Source organism: Scomber scombrus, chromosome 16, assembly GCF_963691925.1.
Source record: "Scomber scombrus chromosome 16, fScoSco1.1, whole genome shotgun sequence".
Taxonomy (NCBI): Eukaryota; Metazoa; Chordata; class Actinopteri; order Scombriformes; family Scombridae; genus Scomber; species Scomber scombrus.
In genome coordinates, this window is record NC_084985.1 from 4,306,455 (window position 1) to 4,320,440 (window position 13,986).

General features: G+C 40.8%; 3 protein-coding genes across 3 annotated transcripts in view; 1 reads left to right on the forward strand and 2 right to left on the reverse strand.

Annotated features, from left to right (window-relative positions):
* Positions 1 to 128: 128 nt before the first annotated feature.
* Positions 129 to 2,004, reverse strand: LOC133996480 (tripartite motif-containing protein 16-like). The gene is made up of 2 exons (XM_062436063.1): positions 603 to 2,004; positions 129 to 521 (listed from the first exon to the last, which is right to left on the reverse strand). Exons 1-2 carry the CDS (start codon positions 2,002 to 2,004, stop codon positions 340 to 342), a joined length of 1,584 nt encoding a protein of 527 aa, XP_062292047.1. The 3' UTR covers positions 129 to 339.
* Positions 2,005 to 2,938: 934 nt separating this feature from the next.
* LOC133996488 (tripartite motif-containing protein 16-like) lies at positions 2,939 to 4,979 on the reverse strand. Its single transcript, XM_062436074.1, has one exon. The coding sequence runs from the start codon at positions 4,962 to 4,964 to the stop codon at positions 3,300 to 3,302; it is 1,665 nt and encodes a 554-aa protein (XP_062292058.1). The 5' UTR covers positions 4,965 to 4,979; the 3' UTR covers positions 2,939 to 3,299.
* Positions 4,980 to 5,957: 978 nt separating this feature from the next.
* The window catches only part of LOC133996479 (non-homologous end joining factor IFFO1-like), a gene marked incomplete in the record, with an annotated part of 16,173 nt that continues 8,144 nt past the window's right edge, over positions 5,958 to 13,986 (forward strand). Inside the window, 2 exon segments of the mRNA XM_062436062.1 lie at positions 5,958 to 6,038; positions 6,364 to 7,481. Of these exon segments, the coding sequence (XP_062292046.1) occupies positions 6,484 to 7,481 (998 nt within the window).

Here is a 13,986-nt window from a genome sequence, read left to right on the forward strand (position 1 = left end):
GAAGTTCTGCTGTTTTGTCTGTTTAAGAAACAACAGACACAAATACATCAATACAAACATGAAACTAACATTTAGACCAAAGAAGTTTCATCTGAAGAAATGTCAGTGAAGGTTAGAAACATGGTGATGAGCAGTGAGAGCCTCCATGGATAAAAACACACAGGAAAAAGTCACATTTAAAGAAACTGATAATATAAATGAAACATACATAAGGTTTTGAAAAAAGTGATTGAATATCCCTATTAGCATGTCAGCTGATCTCTGAGCAGCTCAGAAACATGGAGACAAAAACATGAAGAATTACAACATCTGACACATGAAGTCTGAAATGACTTCTGACTATTTCACTTTACACAACTCAGCTGTGCCTAATAAATTGTAAACATAAAGTCCAGCATAGAGAGGCTGAGTGAATGTGGTCTGGACTCTGTGGAGGAGAGTCATGGTTTCAGAGACGCTGTAGAAGGACAGAATACCTGCTCTGTGATCCAGGTACACTCCGACTCTGGAGGCAAGAGGACCTGAGACCCGAGTTTTAATGTTGTTGAAGCAAAATTCATACCTGTTAGTGTAACAATCTAAAGACCAAGATTTGTCATTACGTCCAAATACAGAATCATTTCCTGCTCTGCTGATATTGTTGTATGTGACTGCTACAAAAAGTACTGCATCACTCCACTCCACCTCCCAGTAACAACGTCCAGTCAGACTCTCTCTACTCAGGACCTGCCACTTATCAGTGAATCTGTCTGTGTGACTAGAATAAGACTGTTGTGGAAACATGCACTCTACTTTTCTGTTCCCCTCAGATAATAACAGCCATTCGTGTGCTGTGTTTGGATCCAGAGTGATTTCACATGAATATTTTAAGAACTCAGCTCTGGTCTTTGGTTCTGGTTCTGACAGTAAAACGTCCACTTCAGTCCCTGTCAGTGAGATGTTTGTCCATTTGTCCCTCAGGATGTCCTGTAGTTTATCTCTGAGCTTTGACACAGCTGCTGTCACATCCTCAAAGTATCTCAGAGGACGGATATTGATGCTGGATGAGTCTGTAGGTTCACTGAGTTGTGACACTGAGGGGTAGTTGTGTAGAAACTGGTTGTGATCCTCTGTGTGTGAGAGCTGCTTCAGTTCAGCGTCTTTCCTCTTCAGCTCAGTGATCTCCTGCTGCAGCTTCTCCTGAAGCTCTTTGACTCGACTCACTTCAGTTTCCTGCTGGGATCTGATCTGCTGATTCACATCAGAGCTTCTTTTCTGGAGGAAACGGATCAGCTGAGTGAATATCTTCTCACTGTCCTCCACTGCTTTATCAGCAGAGAGACTGACGGCCTCCACCTCCTGTTGAAGCAGCATCACATCTTTCTCTCTGTCCTGGATTCTCTGCTGGATGTTTAGTCGACTCACCTCGAGCTCTCTCTGCCTATCAGTCCTTTCTGCTGCAGCTGGGACTGTGTCGTGGCCTTTATGATCGTCCATAGTGCACAGATAACAGATACACTTCTTATCTGTACGGCAGAATATCTTCATCACCTCATCATGACGAGAGCAGATGTTCTCCTGGAGCTTCTTCGAGGGCTCCACCAGCTTATGTTTCTTTAATTTGTTTGATTCAAAGTGAGACTGGAGGTGATTCTCACAGTAAGACATCAGACACGTCAGACAGGACTTGAAGGCTTTCAGCTTCCTCCCAGTGCAGACATCACAGGCCACATCTTCAGGTCCAGCATAGCAGTGATCAGCAGGAGCAGCTTGGAGTATAGTCTTCTTCAGCTGCTCCACTAAAGCTGCAAACATGGTGCTTTTCTTCAGGACAGGCCTCGGTGTGAAGGCCTCTCTGCACTGAGGGCAGCTGTATATCTTCCTCTGATCCTCTCCATCCCAGAATCCTTTAATACAGCTCATACAGTAGCTGTGTCCACAAGGAATAGTCACCGGATCATTCAGTAGATCCAGACAGATGGAACAGCTGATTGTTTCTTGGTCCAGTTGATCTTTCTGCTCCATTTCAGCTCTCAGAGGCAACGACTGTCTGAGTTTCACTTCCTCATCAGTGAAACAACTTTGATCTGATCATGTGATCCTGCTGAATGCAGCCTGATAGGTCTGTGCTGCGTCACATGTTGGTTACGCCCATCTTCAAACTGAAGGCAGAGAACAATGAAATCTGATCCCAGAGTGGAGCTTGTTGTGTTTAAAGAACAGAGACGGTTATCAGGACGAGGAGCCGCTCTGTGGATTCAAACTGTGTTTCCTCACTTACAGTAAAGTCTCAGTTAAAAGTTGTTCACCATTTAACCTTACTGCTATGTAAAAATATTCCATTACAAGTAAAAGTACTGCAGTATTATGAGTGATGTAGTTAAAGTATCACAGTAAAAGTACATAAGTATTCTGAGTGATGTAGTATGCAGTATTACAGTAAAAGTACTGCATTATTATGAGTGATGTAGTATGCAGTATTACAGTAAAAGTACTGCATTATTATGAGTGATGTAGTATGCAGTATTACAGTAAAAGTACTGCAGTATTATGAGTGATGTAGTATGCAGTATTACAGTAAAAGTACATAAGTATTCTGAGTGATGTAGTATGCATTATTACAGTAAAAGTACTGCAGTATTATGAGTGATGTAGTATGCAGTATTACAGTAAAAGTACTGCAGTATTATGAGCAATGTAGTATGCAGTATTACAGTAAAAGTACTGCAGTATTATGAGTGATGCAGTTAGTGTATTACAGTAAAAGTACTGCAGTATTATGAGTGATGTAGTATGCAGTATTACAGTAAAAGTATACAACCTTTCAATGAGAAGAAAACACTTTGATCGCTGTGGATAACAATCATTTTTATTGATTATTGAAGCTTCAGATTGTTCACACATCCAATCAGTAAAGTGTGATCAATGATTTCATGTTCAGATTTACAAAGCGCTGAGAACAACATATCTGTGACGAAGGAAGTTCTGCTGTTTTCTCTGTTTAAGAAACAACAGACACAAATACATCAATACAAACATGAAACTAACATTTAGAACAAAGAGAAGTTTCATCTGAAGAAATGTCAGTGAAGGTTAGAAACATGATGATGAGCAGTGAGAGCCTCCATGGATAAAAACACACAGGAAAATGTCACATTTAAAGAAATTGATAATATAAATGAAAAATACATAAAGTTTTGAAAAAAGTGATTGAATATCCCTATAAGCATGTCAGCTGATCTCTGAGCAGCTCAGAAACATGGAGACAAAAACATGAAGAATTACAACATCTGACACATGAAGTATGAAATGACTTCTGACTATTTCAGTTTACACAACTCAGCTGTGGCTTCACAGTGAACCCAAAGTCCAGCATAGAGAGGGTGAGTGAATGTGGTCTGGACTCTGTGGAGGAGAGTCATGGTTTCAGAGACGTTGTAGAAGGACAGAATACCTGCTCTGTGATCCAGGTACACTCCGACTCTGGAGGAAACAGGACCTGAGACCCGAGTTCTGCTGTTGTTGAAGCGAAATTCACCCCAGTTAGGGTAACAATCTAAAGACCAAGATTTGTCATTACGTCCAAATAGAGATTCAGTTCCTGCTCTGCTGATATTCTTGTATGTGACTGCTACATTAACTCCTCCTCTCCACTCCACCTCCCAGTAACAACGTCCAGTCAGACTCTCTCTACTCAGGACCTGATAATGATCAGTGAATCTGTCTGTGTGACTAGAATAAGACTGTCGTTCACTCATGCACTCTACATTTCTGTTCCCCTCAGATAATAACAGCCATGTGTTTGCTGTGTTTGGATCCAGAGTGATTTCACTTGAATATTTTAAGAACCCAGCTCTGGTCTTGGGCTCTGGTTCTGGTTCTGACAGTAAAACGTCCACTTCCATCTCTGTCAATGAGATGTTTGTCCATTTGTCCCTTAGGACGTCCTGTAGTTTATCTCTGAGCTCTGACACAGCTGCTGTCACATCCTCAAAGTATCTCAGAGGACGGATATTGATGCTGGATGAGTCTGTAGGTTCACTGAGTTGTGACACTGAGGGGTAGTTGTGTAGAAACTGGTTGTGATCCTCTGTGTGTGAGAGCTGCTTCAGTTCAGCGTCTTTCCTCTTCAGCTCAGTGATCTCCTGCTGCAGCTTCTCCTGAAGCTCTTTGACTCGACTCACTTCAGTTTCCTTCTGGGATCTGATCTGCTGCTTCACATCAGAGCTTCTTTTCTGGAGGAGACGGATCAGCTGAGTGAAGATCTTCTCACTGTCCTCCACTGCTTTATCAGCAGAGCGAATGACGGCCTTCACCTCCTGTTGAAGCAGCTTCACATGTTTCTCTCTGTCCTGGATTCTCTGCTGGATGTTTAGTCGACTCACCTCGAGCTCTCTCTGCCTCTCAGTCCTTTCTGCTGCAGCTGGGACTGTGTCGTGGCCTCTATGTTCATCCATAGTACACAGATAACAGATACACTTCTTATCTGTACGGCAGAATATCTTCATCACCTCATCATGACTAGAGCAGATGTTCTCCTGGAGCTTCTCTGAGGGCTCCACCAGCTTGTGTTTCTTTAATTTGGTTGATTCAAAGTGAGACTGGAGGTGATTCTCACAGTATGACATCAGACACGTCAGACAGGACTTGAAGGCTCTCAGCTTCCTCCCAGTGCAGACATCACAGGCCACATCTTCAGGTCCAGCATAGCAGTGATCAGCAGGAGCAGCTTGGAGTCCAGTCTTCTTCAGCTGCTCCACTAAAGCTGCAAACATGGTGTTTTTCTTCAGGACAGGCCTCGGTGTGAAGGCCTCTCTGCACTGAGGGCAGCTGTATATCTTCCTCTGATCCTCTCCATCCCAGAATCCTTTAATACAGCTCATACAGTAGCTGTGTCCACAAGGAATAGTCACCGGATCCTTCAGTAGATCCAGACAGATGGAACAGCTGATTGTTTCTCGGTCCAGCTGATCTCTCTGCGCCATTTCAGCTCTCAGAGGCAACGACTGTCTCAGCTTCACTTCCTCATAAATGAAACAGGTTTGAACTTTGATCTGATCATGTGATTCAGTCATAAATGCAGCCTGATAGGTCTGTGCTGCATCACATGTTTGTTACACCCATCTTCAACCTGTACACCTGAAGGGAGAGAACAATGAACTCTGATCCCAGAGTGGAGCTTGTTGTGTTTAAAGAACAGGGACGGTTATCAGGACGAGGAGCCGCTCTGTGGATTCAAACTGTGTTTCCTCATTTACAGTAAAGTCTCAGTTAAAAGCTGCTCACCATGTAACTTTACTGCAGTGTACAAATATTCCATTACAAGTAAAAGTACTGCAGTATTATGAGTGATGTAGTATGCAGTATTACAGTAAAAGTACTGCAGTAGCTGCTGGAGGGGAAAGTACAATATTTACCTCTGAGATGTAGAAAGTAGCATCACATGGAAATAATACAGTAATGTTTAAGAGCAATTGTACGTAATTACCTTCCACCACTGCTCATAAGAGACAGTTACTGTTAACAAGAGAAACTATCTCTTTTGTTAACAGTATTAACAAACAGCAGCTGATTTAGTGTGAAGGATGGGGACATCTCCAGTGTTTGTGCCTCACTGAGACTCAATTTGGGGCTAATTAAGACCAATCTATCTGCTTCAGCTGTGACTGAACATAGTGAGTTTGACACTGCAGGGGAAGATTTAGTTAAGATGGAGATGTGTCTTGTTTTTTGTTGTTTTTTTAAGCTGCACTTCTCAAATTCAGTTTCTTGCATTTCCCCTTCAAACACCTTCCATTATGAATACAGATTAAACCCCAAAAAGTTTTATTTTTCCATATTTGCAGCAGGAGTCCTCACAGGTGCATCTTTACTCTGGTTATTACGGTACTTCAGTCTACCCGGTGCTCCTCTCTTACCATCAGTACGGTACTGAAAGCCGCAGTCATTTGCTTGTTTATTTCTGAGCTCTGCTGCACCGCAGCTCCACTCTCAACTCAAACTGATTTCTCTTGATTATATCCTGCCAAACTCCGTGTTTTTTCTCCTCATATTTTCAGGTAAGTTGCTTAAACTTCATCTCAGCTGCAAAATATCCGCGTTGCTTTATTGTAAGGCTTAGAATAAACACATTTGTGGCAGTGCGCTTCTCCTCCTGAGCTCTCACCCAGAAATTAGTCATACCTGAAAGTAAACTCAGTGATATTTTGCTGCAGGGTCCAGCGCTGTGTTTAGAGTCTCTTTCTTTCACTTTTTATCGTTTTTATTCAGCATATTGTGTCATCGCGGGGTTATCTGTGTATAATTTTGGTGTTTTTTTGTTATTCTGCTGCGATATCAGGCCTTTAAAGCATCATTTTTTAACCTGCATCATTTGAATAACAGCCCACAGCTCCTCTGCGTAAAGGTGACCGCCGGGTGAAATCAGCAGAGAGACTCAAAGGGACGAGAGTCATCCTCATATTGGAATTACCTGCCGAGCTGAACACATAGAAGTCGGAGTTCATGCCGGATTTCGAGCACTTCAGATTTTCCTACTCGAGTATGAATCCGGTTCTGGGGGAGAACGGCTTCCTGGCCCCGCAGCAGCACCACCACCACATGACGGGCCAGACCGACTCCGCCATCCCAGAACCGGGCTACTTCTTAGGGGATCACGCTGGGTTTGGGCCCGATGGGTTGTCCGGGCTGGACCTGGGCGCCCTGCCACCATCGGGCCTCGCCTACTTGCACCTGAGCAGCCCGTTGCACCGGGTCCCTCCTGCGGCCACGGCGCTGCGCAACGACCTGGGCTCCAACATCAGCGTGCTGAAGACCCTGAACCTGCGCTTCCGCTGCTTTCTGGCTAAAGTGCATGAGCTGGAGCGCAGGAACAAGGTGTTGGAGAAGCAGCTGCAGCAGGCCCTGGAGGGGAACAGCGGAGGGGAGGGACACCAGAGGCCCCTGACTAAAGAGATGGGGGTGCAGACTGGATTTATAGGGCCTATCCCATCCAGACCGGGCCTCATCCCGCTCCATAACGCCAATAACTCGGCTTACCTCCCTGGTGGCCTCCTCTCCCCAACTCTAAACCCTCCTCCTTTCTATGACAACAAACACCTGCTGGGGAACAACCTGAACCCCTTCACGGATTCAAACTCCAACCTCACCACCTCCAGTTACTCCATCAGCCCCGCGCTGAGCCCCTGCGACCCCTGCAGACCCATCATCACCAACAACATCAACGAGAAATACACAGATCACACCACCGGGACTAACACCAACAACAGCCCTCTTCCTCCTCCACCTCCTCCTCCTCCTCGCTTCCAGCCCGGGACTATCTGGTCCTTCAACCACACCCGCAGGTTTGGCACCGGGAGGGAGTCGTGCGTCACGGGCCCAGGAGTGTCCTGGACTCACCCGGACGGTGTCGGGGTGCAGATCGACACCATCACACCCGAAATCAGGGCTTTGTACAACGTGCTGGCCAAAGTGAAGAGAGAGAGAGACGAGTACAAGAGAAGGTAAGGACATGTTTAAAGATGTTTTCATCGGCCTGAATGATTTATAGTTTGGATTTTCTTCTATCAAGTGGCTGATTTAGTGTGTTGATGCCTTGAGGACAGTCTGCAGATTTATTATGACTGTCAGAGCAGAGGTGAAGGAGTTAGTGTAAAATAGTGTTCAGAGTGAGCAGCTTCTTAATGAAACATGCCCCAGACCTACTATAATAAAAACATTATTCCAGTGTATATTGTCAAGATGTGGCAAATATAGAGCATGCAAAGTCACACAAAGTAATCTGAGTAAATGCAGTGAACACGCAACTCTTCATATGTGTAAAATGATTAAAAAATGTCAATATTTATTTAGTTTGCATTGAATTTAAGTGAAAAAAAATACAGAAATCATTCATTTAAACTGCAAAATTATGGGAAACAATGACGTAATTTGATCATATTCTCACCTTCTTGTTTACCTCAAACCTTATAGACTGTGATATTGAAATATTGGCATGAACAAAGATGACTCAACACACCTTTAGGGACAAGAAAGTATATATAAAATAATAATTGAGTCATCCAGTATTGATTTATATTAAGATATGGCAAATATACAGTATGCAAAAATCACACAAAACTCTTCATATGTCTAACATTATATAAAAAAAGTGTCATTTTTTAATTAGTTTGCCTTGAATTAAAATGGAAAAATATAGAAATCATTCATTTAAACTGCAAAATTATGGAAAACAATGACGTAATTTGATCATATTCTCAATTTGATCATATATCGGCATGAACAAGAATGACTCAACTCACCATTAGGGACAAGAAACTATATATAAAAGAATAATTTAGGGCATCCAGTATTGATATATGTCAATATATTGCAAATGTGTCAGTTTGTCACTAGTTTGCCTTGAATTTAACCAGGCGGGGAGTTCCGGTCCTCTGAAATGATGCGAACGCGGAAGTAACTTAAAACTGCATTCTATCAAAAGGCCACCAGGGGGCGACCGTTTTGGTGTCAAAAGGACTTCCGTCTCTATACAAGTCAATGGAGAATTCACCAACTTCTCACTTGATTTCTAACCTCAGTAAACGTTTTCAAAATGTGTTTATGGTCTCAATCGCTAGTTTAAAGCCTTCTTCAATGCAGTATGATGTTCATTTGGGACATTTTGGCCTATGACTATGACTCACCACTCAACTTCAGGGAAAAGAAACTAGACATAAAATAATAACTGAGGTTAATTCAGGTCGTACTGAACGTAGAGATGTTTATGGGTCAAACAAGGTTTCCTCCTCCATATAATATCACATACACTCATTAATTATTCAGTTTAACATCTAAAGCCAGCTGATGCATTATTAAAGATAAAGCATGTTATGTCTAATACATGTAAAGATTTCCATTTTTTTTCTTCTTCTGCCTGAATGTTATCAGGTTATTATGTTTGATGCACCAAGGAAAGAAGCATTATGTAGATTATATGCAGGATATTAATTAACTTTACATTCTGTCACAGCTGCAAGAATTAGTTAACCTTTGTGTCGTCCTCCCGGGTCAAATTGACCCCGTCTGTTTTGACTGTTCCTTCTTTCCTTCCTTCCTTCCTTCCATCTGTCCTTCCTTCCTTCCTTCTTTCCTTCCTTCCTTCCTCTCTCTTTCCTCCCTTCCTTCTTTCTTTCTTCCATCCCCCTTCCTTCCTTCCTTCCTTCCTTCCTTCCTTCTTTCCTTCCTTCCTTCCTCCCTTCCTCTTTACCTTTCTCCATCCCCTCCCTCCTTCCTTCTTTCCTCCTTCCTTCCTTCTCATCCCCCTTTCTTTCTTCCTTCTATCCTTCCTTCTTTCTTCCTTCCTTCCCTCGCCTCCTTCTCTCTTTCTTTCCTCCCCCTACCTTCCTTCCTTCCTTCCTTCTTTCCTTCCTTCCTCCCTTCCTCTTTTCCTTTCTCCCTCCCTCCCTCCTTCCTTCTTTCCTTCTCCTTCCCCTCCTACCTTCCTTCCTTCCTTCTTTCCTCCCTCCTTCCTTCTTTCCTCCCTCCCTCCCTCCCTCCTTTCCTTCCTTCCCTCCTTACTTCCTCCCTCCTTTCCTTCCTTATTCCTTCCTTCCTCCTTCCTTCCTCCTTCCTTCCTTCTTTCCTCCCTCCCTCCCTCCCTCCCTCCTTCCTTCTTTCCTCCCTCCCTCCCTCCTACCTTCCTTCCTTCCTTCTTTCCTCCCTTCCCTTCCTTTGTTCCTTCCTTCTTCCTCCCTCCTTTCCTTCCTTCTTCCTCCCTCCCTCCTTTCCCTCCCTCCTTTCCTTCCCTCTTCCTCCCTTCCTTCCTCCATTCCTTCCTCCTTCCTCCCTTCCTTCCTTGACTCGAGGACAACAGGAGGGTTAAATAGTTGATTCATTCATTAGTAGATGAACAGAAAGTTATTATTAAGTTTCTAAAGCAAAAATGTCCCAAAATTCTCTGTTTAAAGCATCTTTTAACATGCTTTTCTTTTATCTAACCCTCACATCACAGCATTTCCTCACATAATTAGTCTCTATACCAAACCTCCGAACCACCAATCCTCCATAAAGACGTCATCAATCACAGATAAACATGATTTATCCTCAATGAAGCTTTTAGAGAGCAGAGATAGTCTATTATTTAGTTGTTATGATTTAAAAAACTATATAAAAGACACTATATTATGGTCCAAATGTTACATAAAACATGAGAGCTATTTAAACAAATTATATTAAATGTGAATAATTAAACATTTTTTAAATATTAGGGGAAGATATCAAATTTCAGGCTAAAAGAAAAGACGTATTTTGACAGTTATTGGATGTTAAAATGGGTGAAATTTAACCCTGAACATTATATAAAGGGTTAATATAAATGTAAAGACCTCACCTTGGATTATAGGAGCATTATTTTAAATATTATCTGATATATTATAGAATAATTGAGAAAAGTTGGAGCTTTACATTCTTTATTATGATCAAATAAATAACTAATAATGAAGATCTACTTTAGGCTGTAAGATAAGAAACACTTTATTGATCATAGCAGCAGAATAAAGTATAAAAACATAAATAATAAAGATAAATAACCTTAAAAATAAGAAGCTATAAGTTAGTCACTGGTTCTCGGTGATATCGAGTTCGGCTCGGTGATGTCATGATCTGATGAATTTGTCTCCCTGCAATGATTTTCTGCTTTCAGAGTTTATGCTGAGGCAGCGTTCGCTTTAATGCCTCCGAGTCTCTTCGGTCACCGAGGGCGACGGTGTGAATCAATGAGCTGGACGGCTCTTTGGCAACGTTTAACTTTAAAGGATTTTGGTTTTGTTGTTGTTTTAAACACTTTTTGGCACAAACACTTCTGTCTAAAGTGACTTATAATTAATGCACTAAAAGCATCCTGGAATTAAACGTTTCTCCTTACACTAAATAAATGTATTAATTAACTAAATCCATAGAAAGAAGAGTGAGATGTTGCAATTTTGTATGATTTCTCAGGTGTTTTAATTCATTAAATTATCCCAAAAACTGTATAAAAAGACACATTTATTGATATTTTATTGATTTTACTCTAATTCAGATCATGTTTGAAGCTAAATTAGTAACTTTCTACACTTGATAATAACAAGTTTAACATCTTATCGCCTTGCTTTAAGCTCTGCACAGCTACAGCTTTGATCAATATATGATATTCAGCTCAATGTAATGAATCCAATCAGACCTTTTATGACTTATAATCTTCTTTAACCTTCGTGTCGTCCTCCCGGGTCAAATTGACCCGTCGGTTTTGACTTTTCCTTCTTTCATCCATTCCTTCCTTCGTCTGTTCTTCCTCCCTCCTTCTCTCTTTCCTCCCTTCCTTCTTTACGCTCTCCATCCCCTTTTCTTCCTTCCGTCTGTCCTTCCTCCCTCTCTCCTCCTTCTCTCTTTCTTTCCTCCCCCCTACCTTCCCCCCCTCGTTCCTTCCTCTTTTCCTTTCTCCCTCCCTCCCTCCTACCTTCTTTCCTCCCTCCCTTCCTTCTTTCCTTTCCTCCCTTCCTTCCTTCTGTCATTCCTTTCCTTTCTCCTTTCCTTCCTCCCTTCCTTCCTTCCTTCTTTCCTCCATCCTTCCTTCCTTTCCTTCCTTCTGTCCTTCCTTCCTTCCTCCCTCCCTCCTTTCCCTCCTTCTTCCTCCCTTCCCCTCCTTCTTCCTCCCTTCCTCCCTCTTTTCCTTCCTTCTTCCTCCCCTCCTTCCTAGACTCGAGGACAACAGGAGGGTTAATAAGTTAGATGATGGGTTAAAAGAAATAAAGCTATTAGTATCAGGACATATAGAAGAGTCAATGAAGTGATGCAGCCCAGTGTCAAATAGTGTCACCAGTAATTTTTAGTAAATATCTGATTATATACAGGAAAATAAATGTGGAATAAACCTTCTGTGAAGGTTTTTTTCAGCTCTGACCTGCTACACACTTGCACACTGACACACACACACACACACACACACACACACACACACACACACACACACACACACACACACACACACACACACACAGCTAAAAATCACTGACCTCATTGCTTCGGGCTGCTGAGGCAAGGACGAACCTGTCAGTCACATCGATTCTCTCTCTCTCTCTCTCTCTCTCTCTTCATCTCTCTCTCTCTCTCTCTCTCTCTCTCCTCCTCTCTCTCTCTCTCTCTCTCTCTCTCTCTCTCTCTCTCTCTCTCTCTGACCTGCGTGATGTTCAGGAAACTGCTGACCGCTCACATTTTTACTGTCTGCTTTAAAGCTTTTAACCCTTACATAAGGTTCAGGGTCTAATTTGACCCATTTTTCACACTTGAGAGACGAAAAAACACCTTAAAACGTTTTTTTGTTTTGTTTTTTAAGCCAGAAATTTGACAACTTATCCTCATGTGACCCAGAATATACAACAATTGGAAATACTTCAACTTTCTAAAATTATGTTTATGCAGCTGATACACATGAGTATTTAAGTCATATTTATTAAAAAAATTCAAAAACACTGTTTATTCACATTTAATATAATTAATCGATTTCATCCTGCTCTCTGAAAGCTTCATTTTTTAATATTATTTAATTTAATTTTTTTAATATTATTTTTATTAGAGAGGTCAGTCACATTCCAGACATTATATTTATTTTTTATATTTTTTATTTATTTATTTAATTTTATTTTTATTAGAGAGGTCATTCACATTCCAGACAATTATATTTATTTTTTATATTTTTTATTTTTTATTTTTTATTTTTTATTTTTTATTTTTTATTTTTTATTTTTTATTTTTTATTTTTTATTTTTTATTTTTATTTTTTATTTTTTATTTTTTATTTTTTTTTTAATAGGGAGGTCATTCACATTCCAGACATTTATATTTATTTTTTATATTTTTTATTTATTTTTTTAATTTTATTTTTAATAGGGAGGTCATTCACATTTCAGACATTTATATTAATTTTTTATATTTTTTATTTATTTATTTAATTTTATTTTTATTAGAGAGGTCATTCACATTCCAGACATTTATATTTATTTTTTATATATTTTATTTATTTATTTTTTACATAGGAATAACCATCTTCAGGCCCAAAATTACATATAAAGACTAATAATGAGTGGATACTGTGAAATGTATTTAAGGGTTAAACTCAGGTTTCCCAGCTCAGAGTTGTGAATTGTGAAGAGTTATCTGTTCTGACAGCTGAAGCACTTCAAGGTTTAGATGGATGTGAAACTCTCCTGGTTGATTTGTGTGCGTTCTTGGAAATAATTGAGTTAACTACATTTCCCAGGATGCATTCCTCTTAGAAACATCCAATCACAGAGCTTAACATTCTGTTGGATGCACCTAAAGGTCCCACTTACAGTTTTGGATGATTTCAACTAACTATGCAGCATCTCCAACTCACTACCTTGATTGGCTCTGTCTCCATAGCAAACCGCAGCTCAGGCTCATGGGTATTGTAGTATTTAGAGCCGTCCACCATACTCAGCTTCAGAAACAAGTGAAATATTTACATTTAACATCCATAATATAACGTTTTAGTAGTGTATAATTACCCAGAGTGCTCCTGTGTTTCTGTGCAGGGCTGCAGACAGTTTTAGAGCGTCGCCTCCTTCACCCTCAGATAACTGGCCTAATTATGCAGATTTTTCAAGAATTATTTATTCAGTCACATGTTCAGTTTTATATCATATTCTTAATAAATACATTTTTACTTCCTAACATAAAGGATTAAATGTTTTAAACCCTTTTTGTTCTGTTTGTTTTTTGTTGGCAAACAGAAGTCAAATTTAAAAATCCCCTCCGGTTATTTTTTAAAGATAAATCTAAATACTCTGTTTGGAATAATAAATTCTGTGTGTGCAACTACCAAGGAGAGAATCCATCCTCCTTCTTCGTCCTTCTACTTAATTAAAAAACCCCAGCAGAGGTGAACTTTAAACCTGAACAGACAGAGGAAGGAAGGAAGGGGGAAGGTAGGGGGGAAGGAAAGGTTAAAGCAACCAGAGGCGAGACTTT